This window comes from Empidonax traillii, unplaced genomic scaffold (assembly GCF_003031625.1).
Source record: "Empidonax traillii isolate 1590-97213 ecotype Southwest subspecies unplaced genomic scaffold, ASM303162v1 scaffold189:size1549363, whole genome shotgun sequence".
In the NCBI taxonomy this organism is placed as follows: Eukaryota; Metazoa; Chordata; class Aves; order Passeriformes; family Tyrannidae; genus Empidonax; species Empidonax traillii.
The window spans coordinates 1455971-1476819 of record NW_020955382.1 but is presented as its reverse complement, the minus strand read 5'-3'; the positions used below and the strand labels follow the sequence as shown (position 1 = coordinate 1476819).

General features: G+C 42.7%; 1 protein-coding gene across 2 annotated transcripts in view; it reads right to left on the bottom strand.

Annotated features, from left to right (window-relative positions):
* The window catches only part of RBFA (ribosome binding factor A), a 22618-nt gene extending 1769 nt beyond the window's left edge, over nucleotides 1-20849 (bottom strand). Inside the window, exons 1-7 of one of the 2 annotated variants that reach the window (XM_027886525.1) lie at nucleotides 20733-20849; nucleotides 19913-19955; nucleotides 19080-19256; nucleotides 17704-17816; nucleotides 16424-16508; nucleotides 15018-15094; nucleotides 13736-14063 (exon numbers count right to left, since the gene is read on the bottom strand). In XM_027886525.1, coding sequence (XP_027742326.1) covers nucleotides 13736-14063; nucleotides 15018-15094; nucleotides 16424-16508; nucleotides 17704-17816; nucleotides 19080-19256; nucleotides 19913-19955; nucleotides 20733-20848 — 939 coding nt within the window. In that variant the 5' untranslated portion in view covers nucleotide 20849. Of the gene's footprint in view, nucleotides 1-13442; nucleotides 14064-15017; nucleotides 15095-16423; nucleotides 16509-17703; nucleotides 17817-19079; nucleotides 19257-19912; nucleotides 19956-20732 lie in introns of those variants that run through there. The other variant, XM_027886526.1, reaches the window with a different exon arrangement.

The following is a 20849-nucleotide window of genomic DNA, read 5'->3' as shown; positions in this document are numbered from 1 at the left end:
GCCGTGACGTCATCGCAGAGTGGGAGGGGCCTGGTGACACCGTGCCCAGCGCACGAGGCCGCCACGTGCGGGCCCATTCCCGCCACCCCGGCTCCGGGAATGATGGGCGAAGCCTCGACCGCATCTGCTGGAGGCCCCTCCCAGCCATCCCAGCCAATGGGGCGAGGCGATGCCTGGCTGCCGGGCTCCCCATTGGCGGAGGCTCCTGCAGGGCGTGGCTCACACCTCTCCACCCCGGCGCCTCCTTGGCCACGCTGGCGCCACGGGCAGGTCTGGTGGAAGACGCGTCTCTGCAAGTCTGTCCATTGAGTTGCGTCTATAGACATCACTACACTGATCAGCTAACGTAGTTCTTACTCCTTCCCTGATGGCAGATGGATTTTGGTGAACACCAGATGGAAACTGGGCCTCTCAATTTAGGAAGGATGTTGAGGTACTGGAATGTGTCCAAAGGACGACAAGGCTGCTTATTGGAACTTAAGGCCTATGAGAAGAGGCTGAGGGAGCTGGGGTTGTTCAGCCTGGAGAAGAGGAGGCTCAGGGGTGACTTTATCACTCTCTACAACTCCCTGGAAAGAGGTTGTAGCCAGCTGTGGGTTGGTCTCTTCTCCCAGGCAACCAAGAGTAGGACAAGAGGACACAGTCTTAAGACTCTGCCAGGGGAGGTTTAGGTTGGACATTATGAAGAAGTTCTTTACAGACAGAGTGATTGAACATTGGAACGGGCTGCCCAGGGAGGTGGCACAGTCACCGCTCCCGGAGGTGTTTGAGAAGAGACTGGGTGTGGCACTGAGTGCCGTGGTCCAGTTGACAAGGTGGTGTTAGGTCATAGGTTGGACTTGATGATCTCAGAGGTCTTTTCCAACCTGGCTGATTCTGTGATTCTGTGAAACAGAACCAATCCCCTGTGCTGGTGGGTAACAGCCATACCACAGGGACCAAGACAACAGACCAAGACAACGTCGGCAGCATGGGTGCCTCTCCACCCCCGAGGCACCTGGTGTGGCTCTTTGGTTGGAACAGGCAGGTCATGGCAGGAGGTGCACTGCCATGGAGGCACATATGGCCATGCTGGATCCCATTCTTGGCACACACTGGGACCTTCTCCCTGCCTCTCTACCATCTTCCTGCGACAGCTTTCAGTCTTCCTCCTCCCCACAGGGTTGTCCTGCTCAGGCCACTTCCAAGGGGCTCAAAAACTAATTGCTTCAACTAGTGTTTCCCCAAGTGTTCACCGTGTTAATGAAAGGCCTCTTGATGGAAGCCGAGGGGAGTTTTGCCATGGGCCTTGGCAACCATAAAATGTTGCTGTTTGTCTACACACAGCTCACGTGCAGGTCAATGTGTTGGCCAACTCATTTCCAGCCTGGGAAGGCCTCAGCAGCAGACTGACTGGTACCTTCTCAAAAAGTAATACAAATAAAATATTGACATTGACAGAAAAGTGTTTGGGTTTTTTTTTTTTTTTTACAGTAGTGGCCACAGGATTTGTTAACCTTTGTAGTCAACAGTCCGGTAAGTACACTGAAACATAATTAGTTCTAAGGGTTTTTTCTGTTATTAAAAATTTATATGATATAAATTCATTAGCCATGTACTTGCAGCACCAGTGTGTATGCAGTAAGGTTGTAGGTAAAAACATTCATGGAGGAAAGGGGCGGCCATCTATGAAAGATAAATTATCCATGGTAAATACAGGACCACAATATAAAAAATTGTCTTTACACAGTGCAAGAAGGGATATGTCCAGTTAGTTAAAATGCAGCATTTAAAATAGAGGTATTCACTGCTGTCTAATAATTCATAAAGTAACAAAATGGAAATGCCCAGTGGCTCCCACACAGTCAACAACATTAGACTTCTGTTGCAACAAACCCAGTGATTGCAGAGTGTTTCTAATAACGGATATGTCAAAGAGATTAAGCAAAAGGTTAAGAGAAAACGTTCGTGAAAGAGTCTTTCATGGCTGAACATTCCTGCAAAACTATGGAATACGTCCTCATTTTCACAGAACCCCAGAATGGCTGAGGAGGGCACAGACCTCAGGAGGCCACCTGGTCCAAGCCCACCTTCTCAAGCAGGGCCACCTAGAGCCGATTGCCCAGAGTATGCCCAGACATTTTCTATCGGGCAGTAAGAACGGGAGCTGCTTTATAAAGGGGGTGAATTAGAGGTACCCACATAATCACTTTAGTTGTAATTCTGTTACAGCTGCCAAATCCTGCAGTGTGCTCAGCAAACTCAGGGCCTGTTTAAACAGGATGGAGTTGGTGCTCATTCACCTGGGAAAGCAGGTGACATTTTCACACTGCAGGACTGGCATCAAAGTGTACACCTTGGAAGCAGGTCCACTAGCCTCCAAAGCCTAAGATTTCCCAGAGTGAAACCTGAGACTAGACTTCAAATTCCTCCTCTTGTAAAAACAAACAAACAAACAAACAAACAAAACCCAAAAAACCCAATACACAAAAATACCCACAACTACAACAACAACAAAACACAAAAAACCAGCCAACCACCACCACCACCAAAAGCCCCAACAGGATTTTTCCTGCAAGTCAACAGCAATTTCATAATAGAAAAATAAGTGGACTTGAGGACAACAGAGTGAGGAGAAATGCAGTCGGATACACACAATGTGAAGAAGAGTAAAAAGTAAATATATCAGTTTTTCCTGGATAAAAGTAATAGCTTTGTTCAACCAAATCCAATGGGATGAGTCATTTGCTTTGGAAATGTATTTGAAGATGAGCATTACTCCAGCTAGGAGACATCAAGAAATTTGGTGATTACGTTTCAAGTGCAGGTAACTTTGCTGTCACGTGGGAGTTAGATGTCTGTCTCGATACTTCAACAAGTAGCAGCTAAAAAAAAACAAGTCATATTTTTGCTTATACTATGGGGCAGTTCAGATTCTGGAGAGAGCGACAACAGCAAGAGAGCGCTTTGGCGAGGACCTTAACCCTCTGTTCTCCTCCCTGTGGGTGAAACTCACAACTTCAGCGCTTTCCATCGGCTCTCCCCAAGCAGAACAGCAGGAGCAAAGAGCCTCTGTCTGCAAGTGTACAGCCAGCAGCTGGGTGGGCAGAAGGGACTCCTCAGAGTCCGCAGAAAAGTCAGAAGAACCAACTTCTACAGCTGCCTTCCAGGTCCTGGAGTAAGATCCCAAAGCAGTACCCACCTAGACAGCTCTTCTGATAAAATGCAAGAGGATGGAGGGAAGCCCTGTTTTTCTAAAGGATATGCAGCCACTACCTTTTTTTCTACAACTCTTCAGTACATTTTCTACATCAGCTTATATTAATGCAATATCATCAAGATTTCCCTTGCTTTTGAAGGACATGCTGCAGCACATACCAGTCTCAGTGATCCTCTTTAAGACTGCCTGATGAGTATGTTCATTGGCCTATACCAGATGTTTGAAGATTACATTAATCTCTTTACAAAACCTTTTCCCAAAATGCAGAAGTTACAAGGTCTCCCTTTGCACAGTCTGTACGCCTAATTTGCCAAAAAAAAAAAAAAAAAAAAAAGTTGTTTCATTGCTTGTGGTGGTGTCGCCGTGATTCTGGAGAAACAGAAGACCTGGGAAGAGTTTCCAAAGGTCACGTGCCAAGCCTCCCACTGCAACATCACTCTTTTGCTCCCAGCAGGAGCCTTTCTCTAATCCCACTGAAAGCCTCTTACTAAGTGCCATAGCTTTTCAAGGAAGATTTTATCATGAAAGGAGAGGTTCTCTTCCGGAAGAAGAAAAGGAAGCCAAGAAACAAAGCACAAAGAAAAGGCAAAGCACAATGCCAGGCAGTCAGAAGTAATGCAAAAAGTAACCATATTCAAAAAGTCAGGTTGTTTCTATAAGCTTAAAGCACATTGCCAAGTCAGTGCTGGGGAAATTAAAAGGATGACTGAGTTCAAGAACTGTCTGCCATTGTAAAAATAAAAATGGAAAGAGAATATCATTCCAGGGAGACTGTTCTCTTATCTAGCATAATAAAACTTTTAATCACAGCTTGCTGATTTTGCTCTTTGCTGTGAGATGCCATCATGGATAGGTGGCAGGAGACTTTCTTTTGAGAACTCCTTAAAACTCAGACTCTCATTTGGAAAGTACACAATGGTTCTTCATTTTTGTGCTGAAATTGGACACATTAATAACAGTAATGTAAACATGTGTCAGTCTCTAGGCTCAGTCTTCATTAGGTAATATTAACAAAACCAATAGATCATGTCATGTGCTGGAATAAAATATCTAGGCCAAACTAACCTGTCTTCTATATCTTTCCCCTAAATCAGTTGTAATAATTCAATATGAATATTTTTATATGAGTAAAATGTAACGATTTCCAGAGGAAAAATTCTTCACAAGTGCTTGTGATTCTGGCTGAAGCAATATCACTTTCTTTACTAAACAAAACAATGTTTATCAAGATGGTTTTGCCTACAAAAATTGATTTAAAATTGCTGCTAAACTATGTGATTATTTGGCTGTAAGAAAGATGGATCTTAAAAATCCAGGTTATGTTGTACAAAGAAATTAATATTTCAGACAAGCTAAGAAGTAGAAGTAACTAGAAAAGAATGAGAAATCCTTCCAAGTCCATTCACTAATTAGGATCTCTGAATGCAATCCACACTCAAAATTATTCAAATGAGTTTCAGGTATTTCTGAATTTCAAATATCATCAGCAAATTTTCAGTTTGATCAAAAGCACTTTAGCCAAATTTGAAAAGAGTATGTCTGGAAAGAGTAAATATCTCTGGTAAAAAAGGAAAATATCAAAAAAATTGTACAGTAACACAGAAAATCACTTCCACAGTGGGTACAAATATTCTACTCCAGAATTCCATTGGGAAATACAGTTCAGTCAACTTTTCATAATTTCTGAAGACTGGAAATGCGAACAAGAAAATGTTATAAAAAAAGAATCACCACTGCTTTTGCCAACAATTTGCACATACAGCTCCAGTGTTTTCTTTTTTGGATGTTCCCTATTTTTAGAACAGGAGTTAAAAACAAGTCACAACAAAATATTAGATGATATCAGTCACTGCCTTTTTAATGTCAGTCACCTCTTCAAGTCTGATCAAATTTCCCCTAGGTTGTTCTGGGAGTACAGGTGTGTACTCTACCATCACCAAAGGTACAGAAGTGGAGTTAGGAGTACGCATTTTGTTCACACAGGAGGTCGAAAAAGGCTAATCAAATCTACTAGAACTGCAGCATTTCTACATCAGTTTGAACTTCCTTAAACTGGAGAGGACAATAAAAGAATAAGCTCCCATTTTCTCCTTGTGTAATCAGCAAATAACTTTCCTATAGTTCTCGATGTCACATGCAATCTGCATGACAAGTAAGTATTTAGACATGCAGATTCCTATTCACCTACTCAGCCTTTCTCCTGTGTCCCCCTAAAGGCAGTGTTTCCATCAAGAAGATATTCTGAGAAAGCCACAAACATGCACCGTGTTGCTTCTCTCTGAATTATGAGGGTATCGCTTATCAAGTATTTTTCTTTATTCAGAAATGTTGCTTATCGAATTCTTAGAACAAATGTCATTTGTGTTTATATTTATATACAGTATAAATATAGTAAAATACAGTATATACAGTAGTTTAGGGTGTAGTCTTTAAGGACAAGCAATATTGCAGGAAGGGTGCCTAATCTCAGAGCAGTGTTGTGTGCTAGACATTGGATGGGAGGTAAGATAAAACCTAAAATAATTGCTGTTTAATAGAGCTGGAGACTAGTCTACAAGAGAATAATTAGGGGATTGTTGTCATTAGATTTAACATTAACTAGAGGGGTTTTTTTTAATTACCTAATCAAACAGATAATATTGTCTAGTCATTGACTAGGCGTAAAATCAACATATTTCAGGGCTAATTTTGGACAATCCCTGCCCAATGTTTGTGGAGTTCTTTGAAATAAATTTCAAAGAACTCATTTTTTTTCAGTTAGTATGCTGTACACATACTTGAAATAATTAAATGAATATTTAAATGTTTGATCTTGTGCTATCCACATAAAAAGGAATTTTTCCATTCATTTGGAAAGTAATAGCTTTTAGTCCAAAATAATTAACAATTTCATTAAATATGGTGTTCACAGTCAGTCTCAAAATGTTTTAAGTTCCTTTTTAAAAACATAATAACCCCATTTGAATATTTATAGGGTTGAAAATCCTTTGCCCTCTGCGTAAGATAACAGACATTTAAATTTAAAATTAGAGTGCTTTAGCTATGTAACACCCCGAACAATCCCTTACCTTGTGTGGATTCAGAGGTTTCCTGAAATATTGCTTGGGAAAAAAAAAAAAAAAAAAACTAAAATAAAATGAACCCCCAGAAATAAATTACTGTGGAATCATTGCAATCCCTCTTGATATCTTAGCCAGTGTCCAGCACTGATGACTGGCAGACTTGCTCTTGGAAATAAGGTGCTTCAGCAGTGGGAAAAAAGTTGTAGTGCTTCTTCTTCCAAAGCTGACATGTGTATCCAAGTCGCAATATCTAAAAAGGTTTAAGAGTTTATTCCATTATACAGCCTTTCAGATGGCTTATCTTGACATATTCCTAGAGAAGACAGAAAGGTTTACCTTATATTTTGTGAGAGATTAAGTTTATATTGAGTGTGAGAGGTACGCATGTCAGCTGATAGCACAGCAAGGAGATAACTTTTGGTGCCTGTCTTAACTAAAAATATGAGCACTGGAAAAAGAACTGATTGATTCTGTCAATGTATCAAAGCAAATTCTGAATCACTTAGGTGCATACAATTCCTTTTCTTCAAATTTTAAGTACTGCTTGAAAAGAACACCTATGAATAGGCCAATTAGATGGTATTCTAAGACTGCCTTATCAAGATTAGGGTCTTCATGTTATCTTACCCTGATAGTTTGCCACAGACTGTGGTTTGGGCTAGAAACATCCAGAACTTCAGCAAACTTGTAAAGGTCACAGACAGCAGCACAGTCACAGCCAGCAAAAAACAGTTCAAGAAAAGTGGAAAAACCTGTGAGATCATTGTGAAATTTGGCTCAATACTGCTGAACAGACTGAATTGGATTCAGCTGCAGCCAAGGAGGAGCAGCGTGGTGATGATTAGGAAGCGTGTGCTACTTCAAAGCACAGCACCTAGGGGTGATTGTCAGGAGCCTAGTTTTGATCCTGTTCTTAATACCAGGGATGTGTTTGAAGCTGCTAATATGAACATCTTCCAGACAGGCCATTTGTTCAGCTTCCTCACAGTGCTCTGCAGTTCTCATCCTATGTGGCTGCCTAGGGAATTCTCCTCGAAGGAACTATGTTTCACAAAGAATTAGAAGACTCTGGATCTTATTTCTAAGCTTAGTCCAACTATCCTGCTGTCAAGCAGGTGCCAAAACTGCCAGTCCCAAAGTGTCTGGTACAGTTACTTGGAACAACCATCACTGAGATAATTAGTGTCAGGGAAGTTCATGTTGAGGATATCTGGGCTGAAGGACTGTTCTTGCTGGTTCCAAATCAGAAGAAGGGGTATCAATATCCTAGATGAAAAAAATCCAAGCTGAGCATGAGACATATTTAAAACAGGAGGGTTTACTTTTGAGAATAGATGGACTAATGATGTATGGCTTTCTTTATCAACAGTGTTTTGTCATTGGGTTTCAGTGTCTTTAATAAGGTTAAAGCATCCTTCATGGCTTTCTCCATATCTGGGTTTGGCAGAACACCTTGCTCTTTGTCCTGGTTTCAGCTGGGATAGAGTTAATTTTCTTCCTAGTAGCTGGTACAGTGGTGTGTTTTGGATTCAGTGTGAGACTAATGCTGAAAACATACCCATGGTTTAGTTGTTGCTCAGCTGTGCTTACCAAGGGCTTTCCAGTCTCCCGTGTTCTGCCAGGGAGGAGCTGCACGAGAAACTGTGAGGGAGCATGTCCAGGACAGCTGACCTGAACTGGATATCCTATACCATAGAGCTTCATACCCAGTATATAAACTGGAAGAGAGTTGATTGGAAGAGACCAATCACATGCTGATGTCTGGGCATCAGTTAGCATGGTAGTGTACATCTCTTGTCTTGGTTTAAACCCAGCTGGCAGCCAAGCACCACGCATCTGCTGGCTCACTCCCCCACAGTGGAGCGGGGAGGACAATCAGAAGAGTAAAACAGAGAAACCTCGTGGCTTGAGAACAAGGCAGTTCAATAGCTAAAGCTAAAGCAAAGTAAAACAAGAAATTCATTCCCCACTTCCCATAGGCGGGCAAGTGTTCAGCCATCCCCAGGGCAGCAGGGCTCCATCACATGGAACAGTGACTTGGGAAGACATCACTCCAAATATTCCCCCTTCCTCCCCCAGCTTTATATGCTGAGGATGATGCCATATGGCCTGGAATATCCCTGTGGTCACTTGGGGTCAGCTGTCCTGGTCGTGTCCTGCTTTTCCCTCTGGTCACAGGTTTTACCTTTTTTTCCCTTTTTTTGCCACCATGCCAGGGTAGGGTGGGGGGGAAGTGAGCAGGAGGCTGTGTAGTATTTAGCTGCCACTTGGGGTTAAACCTCAACACTCTTCTTTGGATTTTCTAGTGCCAAGTAAGCTCCAAGTTCATGCTGAGGTATTTTCTATAGTAAGAATCCTACTGGCATTCTCAAGAGTCAGAAATAGTTAACAATTTGCCTAGATATGGTTGTAAAAGCCATGGTTATATATAACACAGGGGTCATATAAAGCAGTTTTGACCAGGAGTTGAATAATACTTGAGAAATTCTGTCCCATGATGGGCTAACAAACTCCTTGGGAGATAGCCAGATGTTATCTAGTCAGCTATTAGCAAACTCAGGTTTGTGGTGTGTTAGGTGCTTCTTCTGTGGGACCAGACAATCCTTCAGCATTTACGACAAAGCTCAAAAATCCTTTTCATTCAATGGAAGGATTAAAGAATTCTTCAGAGGATTGCAGAAGATAGGAATCTAAATAGCCTTAACCATTCCTAGAGGAAAAAATGGAGTGGTAATCCCAAATTCCAGATCATTTCCCATGCAGGGTGATGTAAGAGCGTAGAATTCCTGACTGGTTTGTCTCTCAGGGGACTGTGAGCAGTAATCACCTTCAAAATGAGAGGAAGGTTGGGTGCTGAAGGAAGAAAGAGGAATAGCAAAGCTCTCCTTTCACTGGTTTCAGTTGTTTGCATAGATTCTGCATCTCCTGTGCCTGTATGAACATTTTTAAAGGATTCTGCTCTCTTCACGTAACCTCAAACGCGAAAGGTGATTTCTGGGAACGGGTGGGAGTTACAGAGCTCAGTTCTCCTTTGATGTCAATCCTCGTAGGTGTGATACATGGCCACTGATATGCTTCCCCCAGGCATTCAGCCAGTGAAAGGGTGTTCTTCCACGTAGTTTCCTGGGGAACTGGAAGGCAAGTGTGCTCTGTGGCAGAACTACCATGGGTACCAGGTGTTTCCTGGCTGCAGCAGATCACTGGGGAAAATAAGCAAATTTTGAGGGGCCACTTGTTATTTGTGACAGAGTTACCTCGTTTGACTAAGTATCAGAAGTTCTTCAAAATGAAGAATGCCAAATCTATGAACAGAAACACATGTTTTTAGGTGACTTGGGTTTTTACCACAGTTAGTTCAGTATGCAAAACGTCGTTATTGATCTAAAATCTTTCTTACACTGTCAGCTGGGTCATGAAGACATCAGGCTGTCTATAGCTGGAAACTGTGTTGGTGTTTCATATTTGTCCCTGCTATCATGAGCCACTTCAGAGAACAGTCCAGTGCAAACACTTGTGCCATCAGGCACACATTTTCATGGTCTAATCAGCTTTAAGCCTGTACAGAAATAATCACCTCTGCTAGCACCTTTCAGCAACAATAACCAGTTAGGCAATCAGACTGTTTCTTCACTGAGGTCTACTTTGGCCCATAAAAACCCAAAAGCATACAAGTACTGTGTACCAAGATCGAGAAACTAATTTTTAGATTAGATTTAATTACCTAGAAGCTGTACTTAAAAATGTCCAGGCTCCACTTGTGCCCTGGCTCTCTCTGACTCTCCTGCCCACTGCAAGCCTGGAGTAGGAGCAAGCTCTGCTCTTCACTTGGCTCCATTTCCCGAGGGGTTCTTGCTTGTGGTGAACAGCCTTGGAAAGCTTTATTCCTTGCTTGGAAGGGTTCCAGGCTTGCTGCCCCATCCGGAGCTGCCATTTTTCAGCTCTTCCTGAGTGCAATACAAGTGTGGGGCAGGCACAAGAGCACTTTTCGTGCATCCTCGGCCAAGAAGCGCATCTTGTAAGGCAGTAAGTGTGGTTGTCATAGATATGTGTCCTGTTTTGGATAATATCCCATGCTGCTACACACCTCTTTGCTTTCTTTTTTTGTGTGTGGTCAGTACAAATCCTCACCCTTCACACTCTCACTATTCAGGAAACAGGAACTGTTTGGCCTGTATTCCTGCTGCTACTCTCTGTGGCTCTGTGATTTTCTTTGCCAGACTGCAAGGGGTGTTTTTTCAAGCTAAACTGAAGAAATCACCAGCCTGCTCCTGGCTACATATGTGCATTGTGCCAATGCTTGCGAGCATCAGCTCTGAAAGAGATGAAGAAAAATAACTGACATAAAACGAGATGCAATAAATTCCAATATAAAAATAAAATAAAATATCATTTCCACTTGTAAACTTTCTGCAACAATCCCCTGGAGCCCCAGTGGAAGGCAACCTATGAGCACCCCAGGACCCTAGCAGAAGTAGACTTGCACTGCTCTTGTGCTCTCCTTTAGACACTGGTGATTGGCCACTTTGGAGGCAGAGTTTTGGGCCAGATAGGCCTCCACTCTAGAGTTCTGTTCTTCTCAGAGTCTTGTGTTTTAGCGTGTTTCCAAGGGAAACAGCTCTGGCGTTTCTACAGTTGAGTACAAGGAGAAAAAAAAAAATTCAACAGGGAAATGAACATGTATTGCTCACATGAAATGGTTTGTAACCATTTAGTTCTGGAGCACCTCTTGCTCCAGACTGAGGGCTTGATCTTAAAGCCCAGATCTTTGGTCTCCTAGCATCAGAGACATGGGGTTTGCCATCCTGTGGAGACCCAGATAAACTGGATAAACACAGAAGACTTTCAAAAAACAAAAGTGCTTTTTGCAAATGTGTTTAAGTGGACAAATCATCTCAAGATGATCCATAGCTCTTATCCCCATCAGAAGGGCCTCCTTGCCACAAAGTGATAGAGCCAATGCCCAGGCTGGGACGTGACTGCCCATTCCATCCCTTCTCCAGTGCAGGGCTGGGAAGAAACGCCATCGAAGATTTCCTCAGCATATACTGGTAGGAAAAGGAGGAGAGAGCAACGGGAGTCAACTCAAATCAAACTGAATCAAAGAGCTGAGTTGGCAGGGACGATCACTGAGCCCAACTGCCTGACCACTTCAGGGCTGACCAAACTGAAAAGCATGGTTGCTAAAAAGTAAGGGCGTTGTCCAAATGCCTCTTTAACATTGACAGGCTTGGGGCATCGACCACCTCTCTTGGAAGCCTGTCGCAGCAGGGTTTGATCACCCTATGGGTAAAGAAATATTTCCTCATGTCAAGTCTGAACTTCCTCTGAGGGACATAGCTTTGAGCCATTCCCACATGACCTGGCACTGCGTCCCAGGGGAAAGACCTTCTCTTCCTCAGAAAGATGTAGAGAGCAGTGAGGTTGCCCCTCATCCTCCTTCTCTCCTAACATGAAAAACTCAGCGTCCTGAGCCTCTCCTCACAGGGCATGCCTGCCAGCCCCTTCACCAGCTTTGGTGTCTTCCTCTGGATGCATTCAAGGACCTTCGCAACCTTTTGAAATTGTGGGGCCCAGAACCACACACAATGCTCAAGGTGAGGCCACACCAACACCGAATACAGCAGGATGAGCACTGCTTTTGAGTGGCTGGTCATGCTGTGTTTGATGTATCCCAGGACATGGGATGCCCTCTGGGCTGCCCAGGCACACGCTGCTGACTGATATTGAGCATGTTGCCAACCAGCAACCCCAGACCCCTTTCTGCTGGACAGTTCTCCAGCCAATCCTCTCCCAGTTTTGACTTGCGCCTGCTATTACTCCTTCCTAGGTGCTCCAATCTATCCAGATCAGTTTGGTATCACCAGCAAACTTAGTAATGGTACATTCAACTGCTGCATCCAAATCACTGATAAATATACTGAACTGAATTTGACCTAGAACTGATCCTTGAGGAACATCACAAGGGACTGGCCACCAGCCATTCATTGTAACCCTTGAGCTCTGCCCTTCAGCCAGTTCTTCACCCAGTACACCATGAACCTGCTCATCCCACAGCTGGACAACTTGTCCCGAAGTATTCTGTGAGGCACAATACCCAAAGCCTTGCAAAAACCCGGAAAAATTACATCCACCACCTTCCCTTCATGCATTAGGTAGGTGACCTTATTATCAAAGGATACTAAATTACTTAAACAGGACTTTTTTTTGTATGAAACCCACACTGACTGTGACTGATGACTACAGCGTTCTTTAAAGGCAGTGATAGGACAAGGCAAAAATGGAAAGAGTAGATTTAGATTAGACATGAGGAAGAAATTGTTCACTGTCAGGGTGGTGAGACACTGGAAGAGATTGCCCAGAGAAGCTGTGGATGTCCAATGCCTGGAAGTGTTCAAGGCCAGGTTGGATGGGACTCTGAAAAACCTGGTGTAGTAGAAAGTGTCCCCGGGGGGTTGGGAACAGATGATCCTTAAGATCCCTTCCAACCCAAACCATTCTGTTATTCCACTAGAGTGCAACCTCCCCTGCGCTGTCTTTCTTTACTTCCCCATTTACTAAAGGAATTAAATTTTCTGTATCTCTCATAGAATTCCACTTTACCCCCTTGTTCGTTATAATTTCTTTGAAGCTCATGCCCTTCTGAATTTACGCAGTCATGCTGTTATTTTTACATGCTTTGAGACAGAAAGCTTTATTCTCACCTTTTATATAACCTCCTGTTCATTTTCAGATCTCAAACAGTTACTGGGGCATTCTTCCCTGCTGCTTTTTCTCTACTTTTCAAGTTGTTAACATATTTTTTAAGTCACAGTCAATGCTTTGCCTGATTTTGCCCAATGGATGAGCAGTTCTCTGTTCTCTTCTGGCTGCAGTTTCCCTTGCACAACTGTAATTTTCTAAATTTATTTTCTTTCAGAATTGTAACTTTACTGGCCATAATTCCAATGAGTTTCACCTTGTAGAAAGAGTTCCCTCCATTAGACTGGGAATTCTAGAGAACTCCAGAATTTCTAGAGAATACCCTCTCCTGGTCTTTGTGTGCTGAAGCCTGAACAGCACTCATTATTTTGCTTCCTTCTTCCCTCCTGATGTGATAATTTTTATCCAAGTCACTCAAAAGAAAAAGGCATTTTCTTGCAGCTTAGAACTTTACTGGAAATAATCAGCACAACTGTGAGAAGTTTTACCTCAGTGCTGCAGTAGGTGTATTTTATTATAAAACTGCTCTCTTGTTCAAAGTTCCACAACTGTAGCACCTTGAAAGGTGCTTAAGATAATGTCACAAATGGCATTTTTGTTTTTCTTACATATGGAGGTGGTAAACAGGTAAACAATCTTTCAGTATCTATGGCAGTCTTTTTCCTTTGCTATTGGCATCCTCCACTTCGAAGGAGGATGAAGCTTTTTCACTTCATTTCAGTTTATCAGCAGGATGACTTTAAGGTTTGCCATCCTCCATCTCCAGTTTGTTTACCTCTTCCTCTAATTCATCCTCCAACTGATAGTCTGAGACTGATTCAGTGTTATCATCCCAGTAATCAGCCTCATATTTGTCCATTAAGTATTTCTGTGGTGTAATGTCATCATCATCAGGATTCTTTGGTTTTCTCTTTTTCTCTTTCTTCCGAATCTTTGAGAGCTGCTGCTCCTGCTCTTCTGTCCAGGGAATACTTTCTACATGTCTTGACACTTTCAGTCTTTTGTAGTCCATTATCTGTTTATTCAGCAGTTCATGATCAATACCAAACAGATTAGACTGCATGGGTAGCTCTGAAGATTGAGTTGCTGAAGGGAACAGTTTACTGTGAAAAAGAAAACAAATATTGGGGTTTTTCTCTCTGCGCATATTTCAAGGGGTGCTGCTAATTTTGACAACTTGAGTAAAATGGAAATAAACTGGAGTTTTCAGAGATTGCAACACCCAAGTGCAAAGGGTGCTGGCTTTGAGAGCATCCAGTCCAAAAAAACACTATTCCAATAGGTTGTTTAGCCCTGTCTCTCAATAGCCAAAAATCCCTCACAGAAGAATGCTAAACTAACTTACGGAGATTTGTCAGTAAACTTGTAACTCATGTGTAACACACCAAACTTACACCAGAAAAAAGTGGCCAAGTAGAGGAGCACTGGTATTTTTATGAGAAAATTACCAGCAAGCAACAAATATCACTGCTGCAAAGCATTTTTAAAAAATTTGATTATCATAAACAACATCAAGTCTTGGAATCTTAGAAATTCTACATTTATTTCTCTCATAAAAATCAAGATACCAGAACAAGTATTGGGTCTGTGAGTAACAAGTCTGATGACTATGTCACCCAAGGAACAGACACGAAACACAGCTGATTTCTAAGGCTGTGTTCTGATATCACCTTATGGGTGCCTCTGAAAGAATACACACTGTGCTGTTACAAGTGACAATTCATTCTCCACAGTTTAACAGAGGCTCACTTATACCAAACAAAATAGACCTTCCCTTTCCATATTTTGCAAAGCTATGGTCAGACCTGTGCACAAGAACAACGATAAAAATAGCCCATGAAAATGTGTCTACACTAAAATATGGAAGTAAATCAGAGCACACATAATAAGAAATATTTTCCCTTAATTTTAATAAATGGGTATAACTTCGGTAAAGAAAGCTTAAGTCACAAAAAAAAATGCCATCCTCTACATTTAATTTCTGGGATGATTACACACTAGTTGGCCAACAGAGATGAAAACAGGCACTTGTACAATTCTGATTCAGAAAGACTCACCTTGAATAATTTTGAAATATTTCTTCTTCATCTTCTTCTTCAGGTCCAAAATCAGCAATTGCCAATAAGTCCTCGACCTGTAAACACATGAAGGCAAACACATATTAGAGGTCCTGTATTGAATCTACTTTGTTCACACCTACAAAAGAAACAGACAGGCACCTAGCAGCATGTATTTGATTTTCTAAATGTTTGAAATATTTAGCAAAACTATTTCAGAATAGCCTCTTCCATCATTCCAATAAGCATGGAACTGCTTGCACTTTTTAGCTGGGAAGTTTGTGCCAAATGGTGTAATGTATCCAGGGATTCCTACAGAGTTTTTTTGCCTTGTGCATTATAAACAATTGGCAAGGGATCGTGTGACATGTAATTTTTGGTTTATTTGTTCTCTTACTTCAGTCTTGCGAATCCTTTTTCATAACATCCTTACACCGAGATTTTTTTTTTCATCTCTTCCCACTTTCTGCAAGTTTGCATTTCTATTACACGTAATTATGGAGTTCCCAACTCCCTTTTAACATGACACCTATCCAGTAAATGCTACAAGTCTAGTATATTCAGTGCTTACAGACTGTACGTAATTGTGAAAATTTGGTCTCATCTGAAATTTTGATTGCATTATATTCATTTACTTCTAATTCAGTGTATTATTCTAGGAGCTTAATTGGATGGTCTTCCCTTGGCTTTCAATCCTTAAAAATCAGGTTTAGTTACACTATTTCAAGCCCCGTTATTTGAATCTGTGGTTGACCTAAATCTGATGAAGTGCCAGGTGGGAGAAGATGATCCATCTAAGTGCTTCCCAGTGTCATTCCCTGACAGAAGCAATATAAGGAGCAAATTTCTAGGAAACATCATTGTTCTAGTAATATTTCAACTAGTTAAAACTATCAACACCTTGACAGAAAATGTGAAATAGTAAAGATGATTTTAAAAGTGAAGAAAAAAATGTAGTATGAATAAACTTACGTCCCCTATGTAAAGATCTGCACTTCCCTAAAAACATTTTAACAATTCACAGATGGAAAAAGATTGAGGGGAAAAAATAAAAATGAGCAAGTCACTGGTTGGATCTAGGGGAATTTTAAATCATAAAACATTTAAAATGTGGAAGAAAGCTCTTCCAACCTCATTTCTATTATCAGGCAATCCTATACTATTCTTTAAAATGGTAATTAAATTTTTTAGAATTTCTTTATTGGCCTAATGATACAACCTACAATTCTTTTACATTACATAGAAGCATCAATCTTATTCAAGACTGTTTGTTAAAGTGCCTTGGAACTTGAAGAAGAAAGGGTACAAGTGAAGACTGATTTTGAATGTGGGTTGGCAGAGCAACTGAATGATCAGCTCCCTCCTAAGTCACCATATTTGTACACTGAGTCAAAGAATAGAATTACCTCTTTTACAGCTGCAGCTTCTTTGTCTTTTATAAATACTATTGGGGGTACATTTCCTAGAATCTGCTGACTCTTCAGAAGATACCTGGCAAAAAATACAGCATTCACCGGTATGAGTATCAGTATAGCATCTCCAGGACAATTAAAACGTGTCAAATTAATTCCAGCAGTACTGCACAGCAAAGATACGGTTTGCAAAACTTACAGTCTGATGGGTAGCTATTCAGGTTAGTGCCGAGCAATACATCACTGCAGAATCCCAACTTTGAATGCATAACATACAAAAACTACCAGCCGTAGATCCCACTGAGTATTGATGACATTAGTATTGATGATGTTAGATTTGTCTCTATCTCTATGCACAGGTTCTTTCCTCACTTCATTTGGCATCCTTATCCCCACTGTATGGGTAAGAGCAGTGGGGGAAAGAGTCCTCAGAGCAGGGCAAGACTACTAGTCCTACTTGCTAGCTGCAGGAAGGATTGACAGGGCTCCCCTTGTCTTCTTCCCAGCCAGCAAACTTTCCTTCTCAAAGAGTGGAAGCCGTTGGGAGTAGAAGAGAGCATTGTGCCAGAGCAGGAATTACATAGCCTAGGGAAACAGGTGGAAAGGAAAAGGCTTTACAAGTATGCTTCTATGCCACCTTCCACATGGAGTTAAGTCCTGAACTTCCAACACACTGGCTTGATAGCAGAAGGGAAGCAAGAAAGAGGGAGAAACAAAAATCTCAACAATACTCTGAAAACTTCCTGGACACTGGGCTGAAAAAATGGGTAAAAGCATCACAATACATGGTAGCATCCTGAATTTTTTTTTAATTGATACTGTGAAGAATTTCTGCAATAATAGTCACCCCTTCTGGAGGTTCAAATTGTCCCTAGCAATCAGAATCGCTCAATGAATCCGTAAGGAGATACTTGGAATTGCCAGTGGTTTGTGCAGTGAGCCATTCTGGCCTACTGTCACCCAGAGCATGTCCAGCCCACCACAATGGAGTGAAACCTCACCCACACTCCTCTTGCTTTCTGCTCAGCCCACTCCAGTCCTGGGAAAGCACAGAAGCCAAATAAGCCAGCTGTGTTCCAGCAAGAGAATACGCATCTGGTCTGTCGCAGTCACCCTTCCCTGTGAGGCTCATCACAGGAGATGCTCTGACTCCAAGTATCTAGAAACCTAAAGCATCCCAACAGGTCAGATACAGATTGTTGGACATCCTTAACAAGTGGCACTAGTCCATGGCTATGAATTTCTGCAGCGGCCTGTTTATCCCACAGCAGTACCGTATGCGTGGAGCGCTCCTCCGCAGCACACTTTCCACGTAACTTTCTTTCTCCGTAGCAGCAGCAGGATTCCAGTACACACGACACGCTGAGAAGTTTGATGACAGGGACACCTATAAAAAGGCAAATATGTCTTAAAAATTATATATATACACACACACACGCATGCCTCATGTGCAATGGAGTCTCTGATGGACTGCAGGAAGCCTACTAGAAAATTTCTTCTGATAACAAAAGGAATGATATGGTACCAGAATCAGCTCAGGAGTAAATCAGGACTGACCTACACCCTGCCGTGTCCCAGCGAAGCATAAGCACTAAGCAGTTATAAAATCTGTATTATATTTGGAAGAAGGCTGTTTCTTTCTCTCCCTCATGTTACAAATTGTTTCAGTTACAGCAACGCTTCCTGAGAATGCTGTGGCTTACCCACACCATCCAGTATTTTCAGGTGCAGACATGCAATCCAAGTTAGACAAGCAACCCTCAAAGCCCTAAAGAGACAGAAATATTATACGCAGGATACTGCACAAATAGAGCCAAAAGGCTCTTCTTGTCCATGTGATTTTAATCGTTTGCCTGAAGACGGAACAAATTCAGCGGGCAAAAACATCTATTTCAGTCATAAATGACAAACTCTTTCTCATAGATGCAGCTATGATGTGCATTTCTTTCCCCATGCTTCCAGTAAGTCCATCATGCTTTTAAGCCAAAGACTGGTATAATTTAATCTTTACAGAACAGGAAATATGGAAGATAAAAACTACAGACAACAAACAAGAATGCAGAAACTGACTTAGCTCCTGAATCAGAGCTTTAACATCCCTTTCAAACCCACAAATTACACCATTAGCTACAATTAGGTACAAATCTCAAATCTTTCTCGAATCTTGCTTGACAATGACATTTTCTCACGCTTGCCTTTTTTCTGAACTAAGCTCATCTCTCGCTTAGGTCTTCTGCCTGTAATACTGCTGGTGAGTGGCACAAGGAGGAAACAACTCTCACACAGCTGTATCTTGGAAAGATACACTTTTGTTGGTAAAACCAGACTTCTTATGAAAAGTCAAGGCCAAGAGTTTATATCTGAGTAACGGGGGGAAAAAAAAGTCATACCAGGAGAATAACCATTAGGTTTGCCTAAGCTGCATTTGCACTAGAGTGGCAAAGGTCTACCAAGCCAGGTACAACAACGACAAAGCTCTCCCAGTGTGTACTCCAGAGCCTGATCTGGCTGCGCTCTGCCACACGAGAAGCAGTGCAGTAAAACTCCCCCTGCACACATCACAGCACGCCAGGGAGCTCCTCTGGCACACCACGCTGACCTCACGGCGTAGCCAGAGCGGCTCAACACGAGAAGTAGCTTTGGCACTTGCCTTGCAGATTTCCAGCTTGAGGTCATAAAATTCTTGACTGACTTCACAGGTAGTCACCATCTGAGACATAGCTTTATGAATAAGACCATTCAAGACTCTGCAGCGTATGTTATCTTCTTTCCTAGTTTTTGTCTGCTCATTTTTCATTAGGGTGTCCAACTTGGTTGGTTTATATAACTTGAAAAAACAAACAAACAACACATTAATCAGTAGTTACACACTTGTACTAGGTAATTATATATAGTTTTTACACACTTGTACTAGGTAATTATATATAGTTTTATGCACTCTACTAAGTATGCTCTAGGAATGTCATTATTGCAGCTGTGATGGTTTTACATAGATCCTATGTATGAAGTGTTTCAAAAAAGAATATTTCTGGTCATAAAATCTCTGACCTTTGTGTCTTACAGCCAAAGTTTCTTAAGTTTCTTTACTATTTTGTAGCAAGTTATACAGGTTAATAAATCTGTTTTCTAAAATACAGCGTGTATTGACTGAAAAGCACTGCTTGTTTGAAAAACAAACATTAAAAACTTGTTCACAAAACTAAGCTTGTAGAAGTTTCAATGTGGATCAGTTCTCTGTTATGTATTCAAGAACGTGCAAGAGCACATTGATGCTGGCACAGATGAAAAATCAAAACAGAGGAAGAAACGGCCATGGGGAGCCAAACTGGTTCTCTGGATGGCAATCCTGGCATGTCGCAGTGAAACTGGAGCCCCAGCATTCGTTCACAAAATTCTGCTATTTCCCCATCAGAAAATGCTTTTCCCAAGGTTGGAATCAATGGCAGAAGCACGAGTTTTTTCCTACTGGAACACAGCGCTTACCATTTTAGATCCCAGGGTAGGGCTGTCGTACCAGAACTTCTTTCTTTTGGAAAAAGGAAAGGAAATCAAATTTATCTTTCAGCACCTCAGAGAAACAACGTCTTCTCTTTGTAGTTAAAATCTACACGTTCTCTGAACACTTCCACAGACGGTGATTCCACCAATTTCCTGGGGAGCCTATTCCACTGCTTGACCTTTCTTCTCTTTTGGTGGGGAAATTTTTCCTAATATTTAATCTAAACCTCCCTCAGTGCAACTTGAGGCCCTTTTCTCTTGTCCTGTTGCTTGTAACCTGGGAAACCAATCCCACCTGACTACAACCTCCTTTCAGGCAGCTGTAGAGAGCGATAATGTCCCCCCCAGCCTCCTCTTCTCCAGGCTGAACGCCCCCAGACCCTTCAGCTGCTCCTCACCAGACTTGTGCCCCAGACCCCTCAGCAACCTCCAGCACCGCAATGTCTTTCATGTGCTGAGGGGCCGAAAAACGAGCACAGGATTGGAGGTGCGGCCTCAGCCCTGCCGCCGTGTACCGGGGGCAGTCACTGCCCGGGGTGCCACCGGCCTTCTCGGGCACGCCGCTGGTCCTGCTCAGCCGCCGCCGCCCCGCTCAGACCGGGGGTAACGCGGCCCAACACCGAGGCACCGGTCTCAGAAGCGCCCCGCGGCACTGGGGGGTGGGTGGTTGGTTCTCCTTCGTGCTAGCGGGGACCCCACAGCCCCCCTTACAGCCCTTGCCACAGCGCCCACAAGCCACCCCGCCAGGGCACGGCCCGGCCCGGCCCGGCAGGAGGGCCCCGGCTCCCGCCGGCCCCGCACCTACTTGTTCTTGCGGAGCATTTTCCGCAGCAGGTTCCTGGAGCCGCCCAGGGCTGCGGAGCCGTGCAGGGCCCGGCACCACCGCGGCACCGCCGCCGCCGCCGCCCGGCCGCCCCACATG